At 46.4% G+C, this 13,095-nt stretch overlaps 1 protein-coding gene across 1 annotated transcript in view; it reads left to right on the top strand.

Moving 5' to 3' along the window:
- JAM3 (junctional adhesion molecule 3) overlaps positions 1 to 8,927 on the top strand; it is a 198,797-nt gene extending 189,870 nt beyond the window's left edge. Inside the window, exon 9 of the mRNA XM_069614115.1 lies at positions 2,283 to 8,927. Coding sequence (XP_069470216.1) covers positions 2,283 to 2,318 — 36 coding nt within the window. The 3' untranslated portion in view covers positions 2,319 to 8,927. The remainder of the gene's footprint in view (positions 1 to 2,282) is intronic.
- Positions 8,928 to 13,095: the final 4,168 nt, after the last annotated feature.

Below are 13,095 nucleotides of genomic sequence, written 5' to 3'. Positions count from 1 at the left end.
GAATTGCAGCCCCTATCTAGTAAGCTCCATTTACCAGTTTTTACTAGGATGCGGTTGTCCTTGTGGTTAAGCATTCTTTTTTTTTTACTAAAGATTGTCTCATTTCCATTTAGCCTAAAACAAATGGTGCTTCCTACTTTCTACCTGTCACCTCACCCTAGCAAGGAATGGTGAGGAGTGAGGGGGGGTGGCGGGGCATTGACACACATCGCCCTCTGTGAAAATCTATTTCTGAAGCTGGAAGATATCATAAAATGAGGAACATCCAGTCAAAAGAACGTTACCAGGGGTAAGTAACATATGCTTCTGTGCCTCTCATCTAACCTGCAAGCACACTGCCACTTGTCATTTACTAGAGTACCAAGGAGTACCACCAATGCCTGAAACGCTACACAAGCCTAAATTTGAACCCGCACATGTGGCAGGGTGTTTCCTTTGCAGTGCTCTTGCCTGCACTGGTTCATTTTCACATATGGTTCTGCCTGCACACTGTTCTCTGGCCCAGCCTGTGAGCTGGACAGTGCTACCTGCCCTGCCAATCCCAGCTTGCATTTTCAGATTGGGTTTTGTCTCCAGTGGCAGCAGGCCAGAGCTGTGCCACTGGTTCCAGTTTTCAAAGTCTTTCCTTGAGCTCCATAGTGGACACGGGCCCGTGGAGGCTTTTATGCATTCGCCCACTGGCCCCTGTGGGGGTGACTAGCTTCAGGTGCTGGGTTTTCGCTGTGGGTTTGTGCGCTCCAATTCCTGCACATTCGGAAAGACGACAGAGGGACGGGGGTTTGTTGGGGGAAGAGTGTGGCTCCCTTATGGGTACTGTAGGAGGTGGAGTCGGAGGAGGGGCCATAGTGAGGCTGGGGAATACAGGTGTATAAAGAGGTTTCTTCTGCAAGACAAAAAGACCTCCTTAAATGAGGGTGGGAGGGTAAGCTGTTTGGTAGCTGGTCTGTAGGAAGCTGCAAGATGGATGTCTTGAATGGGGTTGTCGTCGTATGGAACGACAGCCCTTCAGCTCTGCCTCCATGGCACAGGGATGAGTGAAAACACCTAAAAGTACTTTTGGGGAAGAACAAAAGGATTGTGTGTGGGTCTGTCGGAATCTTTGTGTGTGGACATAAGTGTTATTGAAGCGTGAGCCTTGCTCTGAGCAGGACCACCTCCATCGCTGGAGGCTGGATTGCTGCCTGCAGTGGAGTGGACTTCATGAAGTTCATGCATTAATGTAAGCTTGCTGACCCCTCGCGCCTGTTAAGCTCATTGTGATTGAGTTTAACTGGCGTCTTGTCAAAGACGATGTTTATTTTTTACTAGCTGCACTAATAACGTGGTTCCTTCAATGAGCTCCACTTCCCCCGCCCTTTCCTCCACATTTGAGATCAGTGGGGGAATGTCTTTTCCTCCCTCAAACCAATAAGTTTATATTCTGGTAAACTAGTCTCCCATTCAGGCAGCTCTTTCTACTGCTTCAGCAAACCTCTTGCCAGAAGAGCAGTGGCCCCAGCCTGCAAAGCTGAGTGCCAATGTGTTTTGTTGCTGATGGGAGGGATTAGAACATGCAAGTAAACGCGTCCAGGACAAGGGTCTGTTCCACACAATGACCGCATCCATTGATGTTTGATCTGTGTTACACTGTACTGGCCTGTACCTGATGCCCTCCTATTGACCGCATGGGCTGACTAGTACTCTTCCCTAATCTTGTGATCCTTTGGTAGGCCTTCATTTTGTAAATGTAGCCTGGGTGCTTTATATGAGCTGCCTACTATGGCTTTGTCCAATGGACCTGCTCTGGAATGCCCAGAAATTCCATAAATCCCGCTATTCAGACTAAAAGGTGCATGGCCCAGGTGTACCCTAGCTCAAGATACCAAACGGTGGGTGGGTTGGTGGGGAGGGAAGGAGGTGCTATGATGCATTCTTTTTCATGTGAAGACCATGTGTCTATTTCGCCTGAGTAGAGTTCTATGTAGGTTTTGCAAGAGGGAGAATCGTGACCTAATAACTTGAATCAGAAAGGTAGTACCTGTTGTGTCCTGCACTGATTCACATGCCTAGCTAGTTTCAAATAATATGTAAGGTGGTGGGGGGGCTCTATCCATAACCATTGACTGCTGGCTAGGGCGGATGGGAGTGTTAGTCGCACCAGCCCTAAATTGCCCTTAATTAGAATAATCCTTCCCCTACTCTGCAGCGCTGTCAGTCTCCCCACCTGTGTCACGTGCCTCTGCCCCCTCTCATGTTGTAAGTGCTTTACCTGCTGATTTTCTAACACCTCTTTCTTGTTTCAGGGTGACTTTAGGCACAAATCCTCATTTGTCATATGAAAAGCAAAGATCTTGTAAGCCAAAAAGGACCAGTGCAAAGGAGAACTTCATCAGGAATTCATCACGAGAAGGATCGAGCTTCTAGGAGCCTGCTTGGAAGTCTAGACGTGAATTTAACACTTTCCATAACTCATTTGCCAAAGTTGATGCCAGGACATCTGCGTGGTATTGTAGCCACTGTGAGCTGTGCTCTTGGCGCTGACCTGATTGCTTATCACTCGACCACCTACATGACCAGCGTTGTGGGTGTCTATGTAGCATGTGACACTGAAGTGTGTGCCTGTGACCAGTGTGCAGCATGAGCGGCTAGGTTTTGTGAGCTGGGCACAGAAACTCTCAGGACTGGGTCTGCGCACAAATGTATTTATTCAGGAAAGAGGACACTGTGCATTACTAGCGACTTCAATATGGACTTGCTCTGGATGTCTAAGTCTGTGGGATCGCCAAGTGCATTCGGAGATGTCGACGGTTCATCTAGGAGCCGAGCTGCAAAGTCTGTGGTTTTAGACCACCTGGAGTGTGATTGCTTTGCGTGTTCAGGACCAGCTTCAACTTTCATACGTGCCCCTTCATATTTTCTGGTTTTAAAAACAAATGTTGCAAAGATATATTTTGATAACTTCAGAGGGCAAATTTCTATTTAAATGTAAATATCTTGTATATTTTTTTTAAGTCCTTTATAGAGGAGCCCACTGCTGTGTGTATGTGTGTGGGGGGGCGGGGATGGGAGACCACATCAGTGTTACTGCCTGCATGGTTGCCAGAAAGAACTAGTTCTATGTAATGGTGGCCTGTTTACCCTTGGAACTGCTGGAATATCTGTACAACACCTACCACCAACAGAGCATGCCTGGCAAACCGTATATTAAAATTGAAGCCTGTGTATAGGAATTGCCCATGACAGTGCCAAATCCCCCCCCCCCCCCCCCCAACATGGGCATTGGCTACCCCAACACTTGGGCTTGGAAGGTCGAATGTACTCTGTCCATGGGTGAAATGTAACCTGTGCCTATTGCAGCTCTCTTCGCTGCTGCAAGAAAATGGCAGAAAGTGACATTCAGAGAGGGTCCCAAAGATTGTCTACAGCTGACCTGGCAAGGGGACAACGTGCCCAGTCTCCCGACCCTTTCAGAACCAAAAGAACGAAGCATCTGGAATGGTGACCAGCCTCTCATTGGCAGGATGTGCACGGTCACCTTTCTTAAAGATGGGAATGATGTACCATAACACCCAGGAAGCGGAAAGGTCAAGTGTAGTCAATAGACGATGCAAGGTAAGCGACCACCATTCTGGGTTGCTCTTATAGAGGACGGGCCCTGGGCCCCGGGCCCCTAGAGGCTTTACAATAACTGAAAGAGCAGCTTACTGCCACCCCTCAAACTCTGACAGTTTACACAATGAAAATCTATCGGATGATTATTTTCCCCCGTTTTTGCATATAGTGCCCCATAAAATGTAACCCGTTTTCCTCAATCACTCTGGCTGTTTTTCTCGGTTACCTTATTTGGCAGCTCCCAAAATCTGGAACTGTTAGTGTTAATCAAGGTAGCTGGGCTATTAGGGCCTTCATACAATATCTATATCTCTGTAGAATCTTATTCCATCTATGGTTATAAGCCTCACCCTAAATCCGTGCTATTAGTAACTTGCCTGAGCTGTCCTCTTAGCAGCGACCACTCTGCTGTCGCAAGTGTCTAGATGTCGCTTAGATACCATCAACCATCCTTTAGCCACTGTTTTCTTAAAGCAGCTCAGTGTGGTCTCATTAAAGAGCTTGGCAGAAAAGGCTTTGTAGGAGTTCTCACAATTGGCAGGCACCAGCGTGCCCTATATTATAACTGTACACTTATTGCAAGAAAACTGATTAACGGGCAATTCCCCCCCCCTCTACCTCCATCCCCAAAATCTGGAGTCCCAAACGCCAACACAGGTTAAATCTCCTGTTTTCACATTCGAATGTGTATAGTACTCGAGATCAAAGAATGCTAGATAGCTAAAATGAAGGTTGGAAATGGTAAGCATTTAGCAACTTGTCAAAAGGTCTGCTGATACATGGATATGATCTGTCCAATAGCAGCTAGAACCCCCCTTTTCCAAGTAAAAACTGGAAGGCAATAAGACCAATTCATGAGGAGCAAAGGGTGTTTATAAAATCCTCTCGAAGCTTACCTCTGGCAACCGCCCTGACACAAAATCAGACCACAAGCTTGCTGCGCAAGAAGCGTTATAATAGCCTCCAATAAGGATGTTATTTGCATATCCAAAGCCTAGCCCTTCCGCTATAATTTCATCTAATGCTAATGGCATAACAGATGCTGTATCTGCGTTCCAGTGTAGGTGTATAACCGACAACTGAGTAGGTGGATCTTCCAAACGTAACCCCATCGCCAGCAAACCTGCACTCAATGAGGTAATTGCAAATTAATGTATTTTGAGGTTCAAATCCATAGCAATGGCAAGACCCCTCTCCCCTGCCCCCCGGCAGCCAATGATGGCTGGCCTGGGGCACCTCTAGTAGCTATTTTGGAATAGGGGAAAAAAACCTCTATTTTTAAGAGGGACCATCAACATTGTTTCCTGCAGCAGCAGAAACAGCATTTGTTTTTCTACAAAGATAGAATACACTGATGACGCTTTGGCTTTATTCATCAAAGCACAGGAATTCCGCGACAGAATATTAAGCTGACGAGCGCTAAAGATTGGAAAACAAGCCCTTCTCTCAAGGGACTGACTTTAAAGATGCTGCAAGACAAGACCAATCGCAAAGTAAAGTCATGGGACCAGTTGTTGGAGACAGATCTAAGCGTGGTATTAAAGTCCCTTTTTTTAAATGAATAATGGAGGTTGGAGCTGTTCCATGCCAGCGGGGCCAGCAAATCGACTACAAAAATAATTTAGTATGCCCTGTACTTTTGAAAATCATATCAAACCCCATGGATCTAAAAATGTTCTGCTGATCCCAAGCTAGAAGAGAAGATCATGACTAATGTGTTCTAGACACTGTCAGGGATTTCAACCAAGTCTATATCACCTGAATGTATTAGCTAGAGAAAACGTGCAGTAGCTTTGACCGGTTCTGTTGGATCTCGCCATTAATCTGTTCCATATTCTCAAAACCGATGACTCTGTCATCAAATGATCTTTGCTTAAGAGACTGTTGGTATGCAAGATCCGTGTTTGCCAAAGAAGCTCCCCCTGCTGTCCAAACCATGAATAGAAACTCGTGGGCAAGATGCATCGGGCACCATTCTTTCCATGTTCCCCATAGCAACCGGTTCTGCCCTTGCAGGAATTGGGCAAATATGAGCCTAAATGACCGTCACTAACTCTGATGTAGCGGTAGATGTACGCTGGTAATGTAAATCTTGCTGGATCCTAAAAGAAGAGATTTTTTTTGGGCCTCATTGCCCAGTTAGTTTTTCTTCAGGTTTAAGGGAGTATTGGGGGATGGGACAGCTAGAGTTGCTTCTAATACTTCTGTAGTGTCCTCTGGACCCGTAGTTCCTTCCAGCTGGGTATTAAGATCAATAATTTCATCCACTAAAGGTAATGAGCAGAGACATTTCCGTGATGATAGTTTCCTGTTGAGATTAGTAGTCAATGTATTTTTTGACTTTTTTTTTTGTCAGCTTGGGACGTTTTTGTTTTTACATTCTCGTTTTTCCTTCTCAATGGAGCCTTCGCCTCCTCTGCCATATTAGAATGAGCCAATAGAATTACTGATTCAAGGGGAGACTACAATCGCCAGTGTTGTTGTGCCAAATATGTCAGGTGAACAATTTAGCTTAGATTGGCATGCTAGTAAGGGAGTAGGACTGTCCATCGCTCCCTCCTCATTTAGGTTGACCACTGAGTTTTTTTTTTTTTTTAAAAAGCGGCCCCTCCACATTCCCTGTTATTCACAGACTTAGGAAGAAACTCCAATACGGCTGCCAACTTCCGGTCAATTCCCACTAATTTTTCTTGCATAATGTCTTGCCTTTGATGTTATCATAGAGTCTCAGAATTGTCTCTAAAACTAGGTCTACTGCAGAGTACCCAATTCGGGAAGAATGCTGGAATCCCTACACAGCTGGACGTTTCTAGGCGTGAACTAGTCTAAATTAGCAGATTGTGTGTGGGAAGGAGTTTGGGGTGAGGCCTGTATTGACAAGGATCCATTCTGTAATATAACAGATTGTATAGGTGGTGGGAAAATGATGGATCTAGAGTTTTACCCCACCCCAGTACCCGATGCATACGAAGAAACGATTCAGCTAACACAATAGAATCATCCCGTTCCACTTGCACAGATGCCATAGCGGTGATCCGGGTCGGAACCTTGATCATAAACCAGAGCTTTTCCATTTTTGTCAATCACTGCCTGAGCTGGATCAAATGGAGGCTCAGACACAGAAGGTAGGGACAAGAATTCCTGAGGAGCCGTAACGGCTTCTCCCGATATCGCTGGAGGCTGATCCGGGGTAGAGGAGTTGTTGGAGCTGCAGAGATTATATGAAGGCGGTGGGGGGAGACATCAGTTAGAAAGCCCGGCAATAACAATATACAGAAGCACCTAAATGAAACACTTATAGCTGCCAAATATGGATATATAAATAGCGAGGGGGCTGAGCTAGCGGATGCAAATGAAACCCTCCACTCGCAGCACAGAACGCCTCCCAGAGACCACATGCGTGTGATCCGCGCTCAATGGGGTTTTTATGGTAGTGCCCCTCCTCTTCCTGTCGGGACACAACTGCTTCCCAGAAAAAACTATAGGCGCCAACCACCGGGTAAGACTCCAATAGGTAAACACTCGGCTGCAATGCTCCCATTCTCGGAGGCATTGATGGAGCCAGCGCTGCGGTTTGGTGAACAACCTGTCTACATGGGAGGGGGAGGTGCAGGCAAGTCTTGGTGAAGCTGTACATGTACACAGGCTTTCTCCTTTTCACGATTGGCACGCATGCTCAGTTTTCAGTACCTTGGGTGTGATATTCCAGTAGTCTGGAGGAAGGGGGGGCAAGAATTTACCAGTACAAGAGTTCCTATGTTGAGTGATAGTTACTTTTGCATTTACTAGTATATTGTTGTGTAACTTGCAAGGTTCTACTCAGAGTTCATGTTTTGTTGTGTTACAGTTGTTTTTAGTTTGCTTCAAAGTATATACAATGTGTTCTGATTGCATCTGCACCCATTGCACTGCCTCGTTATGGAGTGTGGCCTATTCTTTAACCCCACCCCCCAACCTCCGCAATGCTCAGGAGTGGGATTAGAGACGCGATGGCCTCTGTAACATGTACTATCATTTAAGTAGCCTGCGACCATCTGAGTTTGGCCTCTTTGGGGCTTCTCTCCCCATTGTCTAGTGTTATGATGACAACACACTCACACAATGCCCCAGAACATTCCTGCCCTGTGGTAAACTTGCCAGTGGTCATGGCTAATATCTGCCTGCATTAATATCCAGGGTATCGTATCCTACAGGGAAATGAGGGCTTTGGATGGAGGGCTCTGCAAACTACACTGGTTATTGGCCTCTGGGCCCATCACGCAGTGGGCCTGGAAAAGCTTTCCTGTAGCAGTGGGGTTAAATGTGGTCATCAGGGGGGCCATCACGTGTGTATATCCTGCCAAAGGGGTGCGGGCATGTTACACTGATGGAATGTCTCCTTTATTGCCATGTTTCTGCTCATTCCAAGACCGGGAGATGGCCTATTTTCTCGAGCACGTCCTGAATTACATTTCATTGAGTACAAGATAATTGTATTACTGTCCCAGTGGACCATATGGCATTGGGTGCAGAATGACAGTATTAAGGCTTGTGGGGGCATCTTAATTAGCGAGGCCTCTAAAGGCTGTGAATCTTGTTCCAGCTGATCTTTCTCCTGTAGAATTGAAAGAGGCAATCCAGTTTTGACACAAGGGCCCATTGGTGGGGTCCAGCCAGTTTCTGTCTTGGCCATGATAACAATTTTACATAATTGGTGACTGACTGTAGGGAGCAACCTACATTCCAAGATCTACGACAGGTCGCAAGCACAGAGCCATCACCTGCAATTGACATGTTGGGGATGAAAACCCATTAGGTTTTTCCTGCTCTGAAGGCTCTTGCTAGACTCACAGCTCCAGAGAACTCAAGGTCGGTTGCCCGATTTAAGAGTCTGCAACTAAAATCCTGTACAACCCTGCACAGGTTTGTTGGGACAATCTAGAAATTGTAGCCTCATGAGAAGGTGGTTGCCAATCTTTTTGCGGGCAGGTGCACACACCTGTTCACTGATCCTTTGTTACCAAGGTGCAATATGCCATTTTTCACACGGATGCCAGCCAGCACTGCGAAGTCCATTCAGAGCCACCATGCCCTGCCCTCAGGAACCTGCAGATGGACGCAGGGGCTCCCGAATGAAACTGAGTGCAGCCAAATTCTTGGCATCCTATTCGTCATTTCAAGCCAGGAAGAGGCCTGAGGCTTTGGCCACACTGGTTTGGGGATATGCAAAAACTGTGCTGGTTAAAGACTGTTATTTATGTAAACTAGCCAGCTTTCAGAAATTGGTTTCTTATGTGTATTGTCCTACCATTTCATGATTTCAAGTGTTCTTTTCATTACAGTATGTTTTCAAATTGGCCCAGGCTGTTTTTCCTTCTAGAAAGCTCACTGCACAATCATTAGCTGCTGTCATTGCATGGTGCTAAACGCTCATGGACAAAAGGTCATGAACTCAACTGAATTCAAACATTTCTAAAATGATATATGTAGGCTACATTGTGTTTTGAAGAACAACATTTCGTGAAATGGTCCAGCACCTCAACTGTTAGGTGAGAATATGCAAACTCCAAACCTTTGGCCACATATGCAAACAAGCCTGATGTTTGGTCCAGAACGTCAGTTTTAAAATGAGAAGTTACTATGGATGCACACTCGCCAGGAAACGAACACCCTAAAGGGAACTGGTACTTCGGGATTAGCACGAGCCTTACCTCCCACTTTCAAGGGCCCTGCAGGAAGAGGCTACGGAAATTATAAGACCAATTGCCTTACTATATTGTGTTGGGGTGTCATTTTGAACAGAAATGAGGCAGGGCCCTTTTACACGAGACACTTTGATATCAGGGGAGGGGGCAGGCGGGCAGAAGAACTCTACAGTGCTCCTAGTGTGCCGCCTTTCATCCATACTCCAGAATTGGAAGGGGGTGCAGCATACATGGCCCTCTCCCCTTTATCAGCATTACATGGAGCAGACTATGGGTGAGTAGTACAGTAGATACGATGGTGAAGAAATGTCGCTTGTAATTCTAGTTCTCCATCCGCTGTGTCCTCCTTGATTACATTAACGTTGGAGATTTCGCCCACAGACAGGAGGATCCTGTAGTCACAAAAACACTGTTTTTAGCTAAGAGCTCATCAGTAGTTTTTGAACGTATTTCCAACCTGGTAGAAGCTCTAAAAACAATCAACAAAAAAGTGAATGTGCAAGCATGGAAAATTGGCCTTTTTTAATATTTGGGCGCACGGTACTGCCAGCTCCCAGAAGGCATTGTACTGTCACTGAGAATCATTGTTGGTAGATGTGTAGAGTAATGGATCTCAACCTTTTGTTGTTTGCCAAACTTTAGCATTTTCTGGAAATCAATATATCATAGAGCCCGAACGCATCACGTAAGCATAAGTTATGTTATGTTTATTAGGTTTATATAGCGCTTTACAATATAACAACAACAATACAAGAGAAAGAAGCATATTTACACACTTGAAACAAGCCAGTGGAGCAGTACATAGAACAATTTACTCAAAGGAAGAACAATTTACTCAAAAGGAGCGGAGGGGGGGGGGGGGGTGTTTCCAGATGGTTGTGACACTCACGGGTAGTTACAGCAGCCAATAAAAGGGGATCGGGGTGAGGGGTTTTGGGGGGGAAGAGGTAGGGAAGGAGAGTCAGGGGGGAGAGTGTAGAAGAAGGGCTTTCAGGGAGGAGTGGAAAGATGGGGAGAGGTAGGGAGTTCCAGTGGAGGGGGGGGCCAGGAGTTGGAAGGAGCAGAAGCGTGAGGAGGCACAAGGTGCAGGGGGTACAATGAGAAGGTATAGGTCAGCTGAGCGAAGAGAGGGGGAGGGTGAGTAGAATGAGAGGAGCGAGGAAAGATAGGGGGGGCGAGGTCGTAGAGAGATTTGGAGACAAGGCAGAGGAATTGGAATTTCAGTTGTGAGAGGAATGGGAGCCAGCCGAGATGGGAGAGTGAGGTGGATATAGCGTCTCGAGGGTCGAGGAGGCATAGAGTACGTCCAAAATAGTGACCATCAATATTGCAGTGGCTGTAACAACACACCTTGCAGCAAACCCACAGTTCTCAACAGCTGCGGTTTGAGGGTCAAGTGTTCTCGGACAGTTAGGGATTGCATCACTGGGAACCCTGCACCACAAAAAGCTTGAAACGAATTGTCAAGTATTGCAGTTATTTTTTCCATGGTTATCGTTATCCATGCGCTAACCTGCCATTGGGGGACCCCCTGGTAATTACCCTTATGCGGCCAAGGTCAGCTTGACAGCCATCAAGAGCTGTGTAAACACTTTAGCAGACGCCCCTTTATTTGGTGCATATATCTTCATTGCCTGAGTCCCCTAAGATTATCAGTCTAGGGTCTGTAGTCAAGGGGGTTTGAGGGATGCCTGAGGGTTCCTAGTGCTATATAAATGCAAATCATTATTACAAGAAAAATACAACACAACTCGTACCCCAATGATGCAACTATGCAATTGCCTGTACTACGCACCACTCCTGTCTAACGGAGTTCGCCACACACCCCTCCCGCTCTACTGCAGGTGTGCCCACACCTGCACCCACTCCCTATTGGGTGGTATGCTCTAATATCTACACTACTACAGCCGATCGTCCTCCTTTCTCACAAGGATACATCCTATAGACCATAAAAACAATCTATCCCTCCCCCTTCTGCTACACCTATTGTGCAGCATCTTTTTGCACGGTTATACTCGCGTCTTGGGAACTCTCGAGTCCCCTCAGCACTGAGCCTCCACCACAGGCTCGCATCCACGGAAACATGGAATGGCTTTCGGGACCTGGCAGACCTTTGTGAACTCTGCGTCTGCAGGGCCTCCTCAATGATGCGCTGTGAATAGGTCTGCAGTCAGGATACCCTCAGAAGTCTGGGGAGGACTGAGACATCTCGCTGGGGGCTTCCAAAAATGTAGTCGGCAGTCCGCTAATTAGTACATAATAAAAAGCACATACTCAAAAATGGAGCACAAACCGGGCAAGAAGCAACACTGTTTATTGCAGCAGGGTTAGCACAAATCAAACAGAACAGTGGATTAGCTCTGATCGAGGGGTGGACATCTGAATGGACTATGAACAGTAGTTTTATAACAAGAAATACAATAGTCAGAAGTCAGGAGCAGCACATGCAAGTTGGAGGATTTGTTCTTTCTGTGCTTCCCAGGGATTTGATTGGTTTTCAATCTCCTCTTCCGCGATAATAACATTCATTAGTGACAGCGTCATTAGAATGGACAGTTCAATAGTTTCCCCATCACCTCACCTCCCCATGTGGTGCCACATTTTATTCACAACCAACCCCAGAACATGTTGCTATTAATGAAACAACATTTGTGCTGACCACCAGAACTTTAATACACTGATATTAGTCAGCACCATTGAGGATGGGACACAAGACACCCTGCAGCTGGTGGGAAGGGGGGGGACATTGACACAATACCTGTTAGATAATGACCTTCACTGACTCTGTGGTAGATACTTTGAGGGCTGGAACGTACTATTCGATTGGTCCTCCCACGAACACCACTCCGTCCAGTGTTCCCTTCCCACTGCCGCCTGCTGATAGGCATCAGTGGTCATGTGACCAGCATACTGGAACAGAACCTCCCCGCTACTTTGCAGGGCAGCTTGTTTGGTTGACCACCCTGCGGTTGCATCACCCATTTCCGGTTGATCTAATTCCCATATAACAAGTAACTTCAGTCTCCTCCCCCTTTGCACATCCCTGTTGTTGTGGTCCTGTGTTTTAAATTGAAATGTTCCCAGACCGAGCCCAGCCGCAAGGGATTTCCCATTATGCGTATTTGTGATTGTGTTTTTTTTTTGTCTCTCCCCTCCTTTAGCTAATCATAGAGCAGTGTGTTGGACCAAGTGTACATCCACTGTATCATTACCCCCTACTGTTCCAGGTGAAGTCCTGTATGCACTGTGTCTTTGACTCAGAATATTTGTGTTATTCCCCATATGGCTACCCCTACTGTGCATCTTCTTTACTCCCACAGTTGATGGGTGCCTCTGCCTATCTGGCGCTGAATTAACATCTTTAACACATTTCCCCCATAGATCGATCTCTCGATCGATACTTCTGTCACTTTCATCTCCTTTTCTTTACACACCCACACCCTTGTTACCCTGGTCATGTCCCCTTCTTCCTCATACCCATCCAAGTATTACGCTAAAATGAATATGTTTGGTCTGTCAGGTGAACACTCCCCCAATAATGCATGATAATTCACCAACTCTAGTGGTGGTGCTGAATATAATTTCTTCTTCACTCTCATTCACGCTGGCGTGTTCCTCACCCAATACCTCTTTGACCTGCATTTTATGCATTGCCATTGCATACCCTTTCTTGTGCTGGTGCCATTTACACCACTGGATGATCAGACGACCAATGCAGGTCACGATGAGGATCGTGACGAGCAGAGGAACAGTTATCTAAAACATAGCCACAAGCCAGTTGTGTGCCCAGGCGAACAATGAATGCAACCAGGATTCTGAT

This window comes from Ambystoma mexicanum, chromosome 9 (assembly GCF_040938575.1).
Source record: "Ambystoma mexicanum isolate Mex_15411 chromosome 9, UKY_AmexF1_1, whole genome shotgun sequence".
Classification (NCBI taxonomy): domain Eukaryota; kingdom Metazoa; phylum Chordata; class Amphibia; order Caudata; family Ambystomatidae; genus Ambystoma; species Ambystoma mexicanum.
Note: the sequence above shows the minus strand (reverse complement) of the source record. Positions and strands in the feature narration are given on the sequence as shown.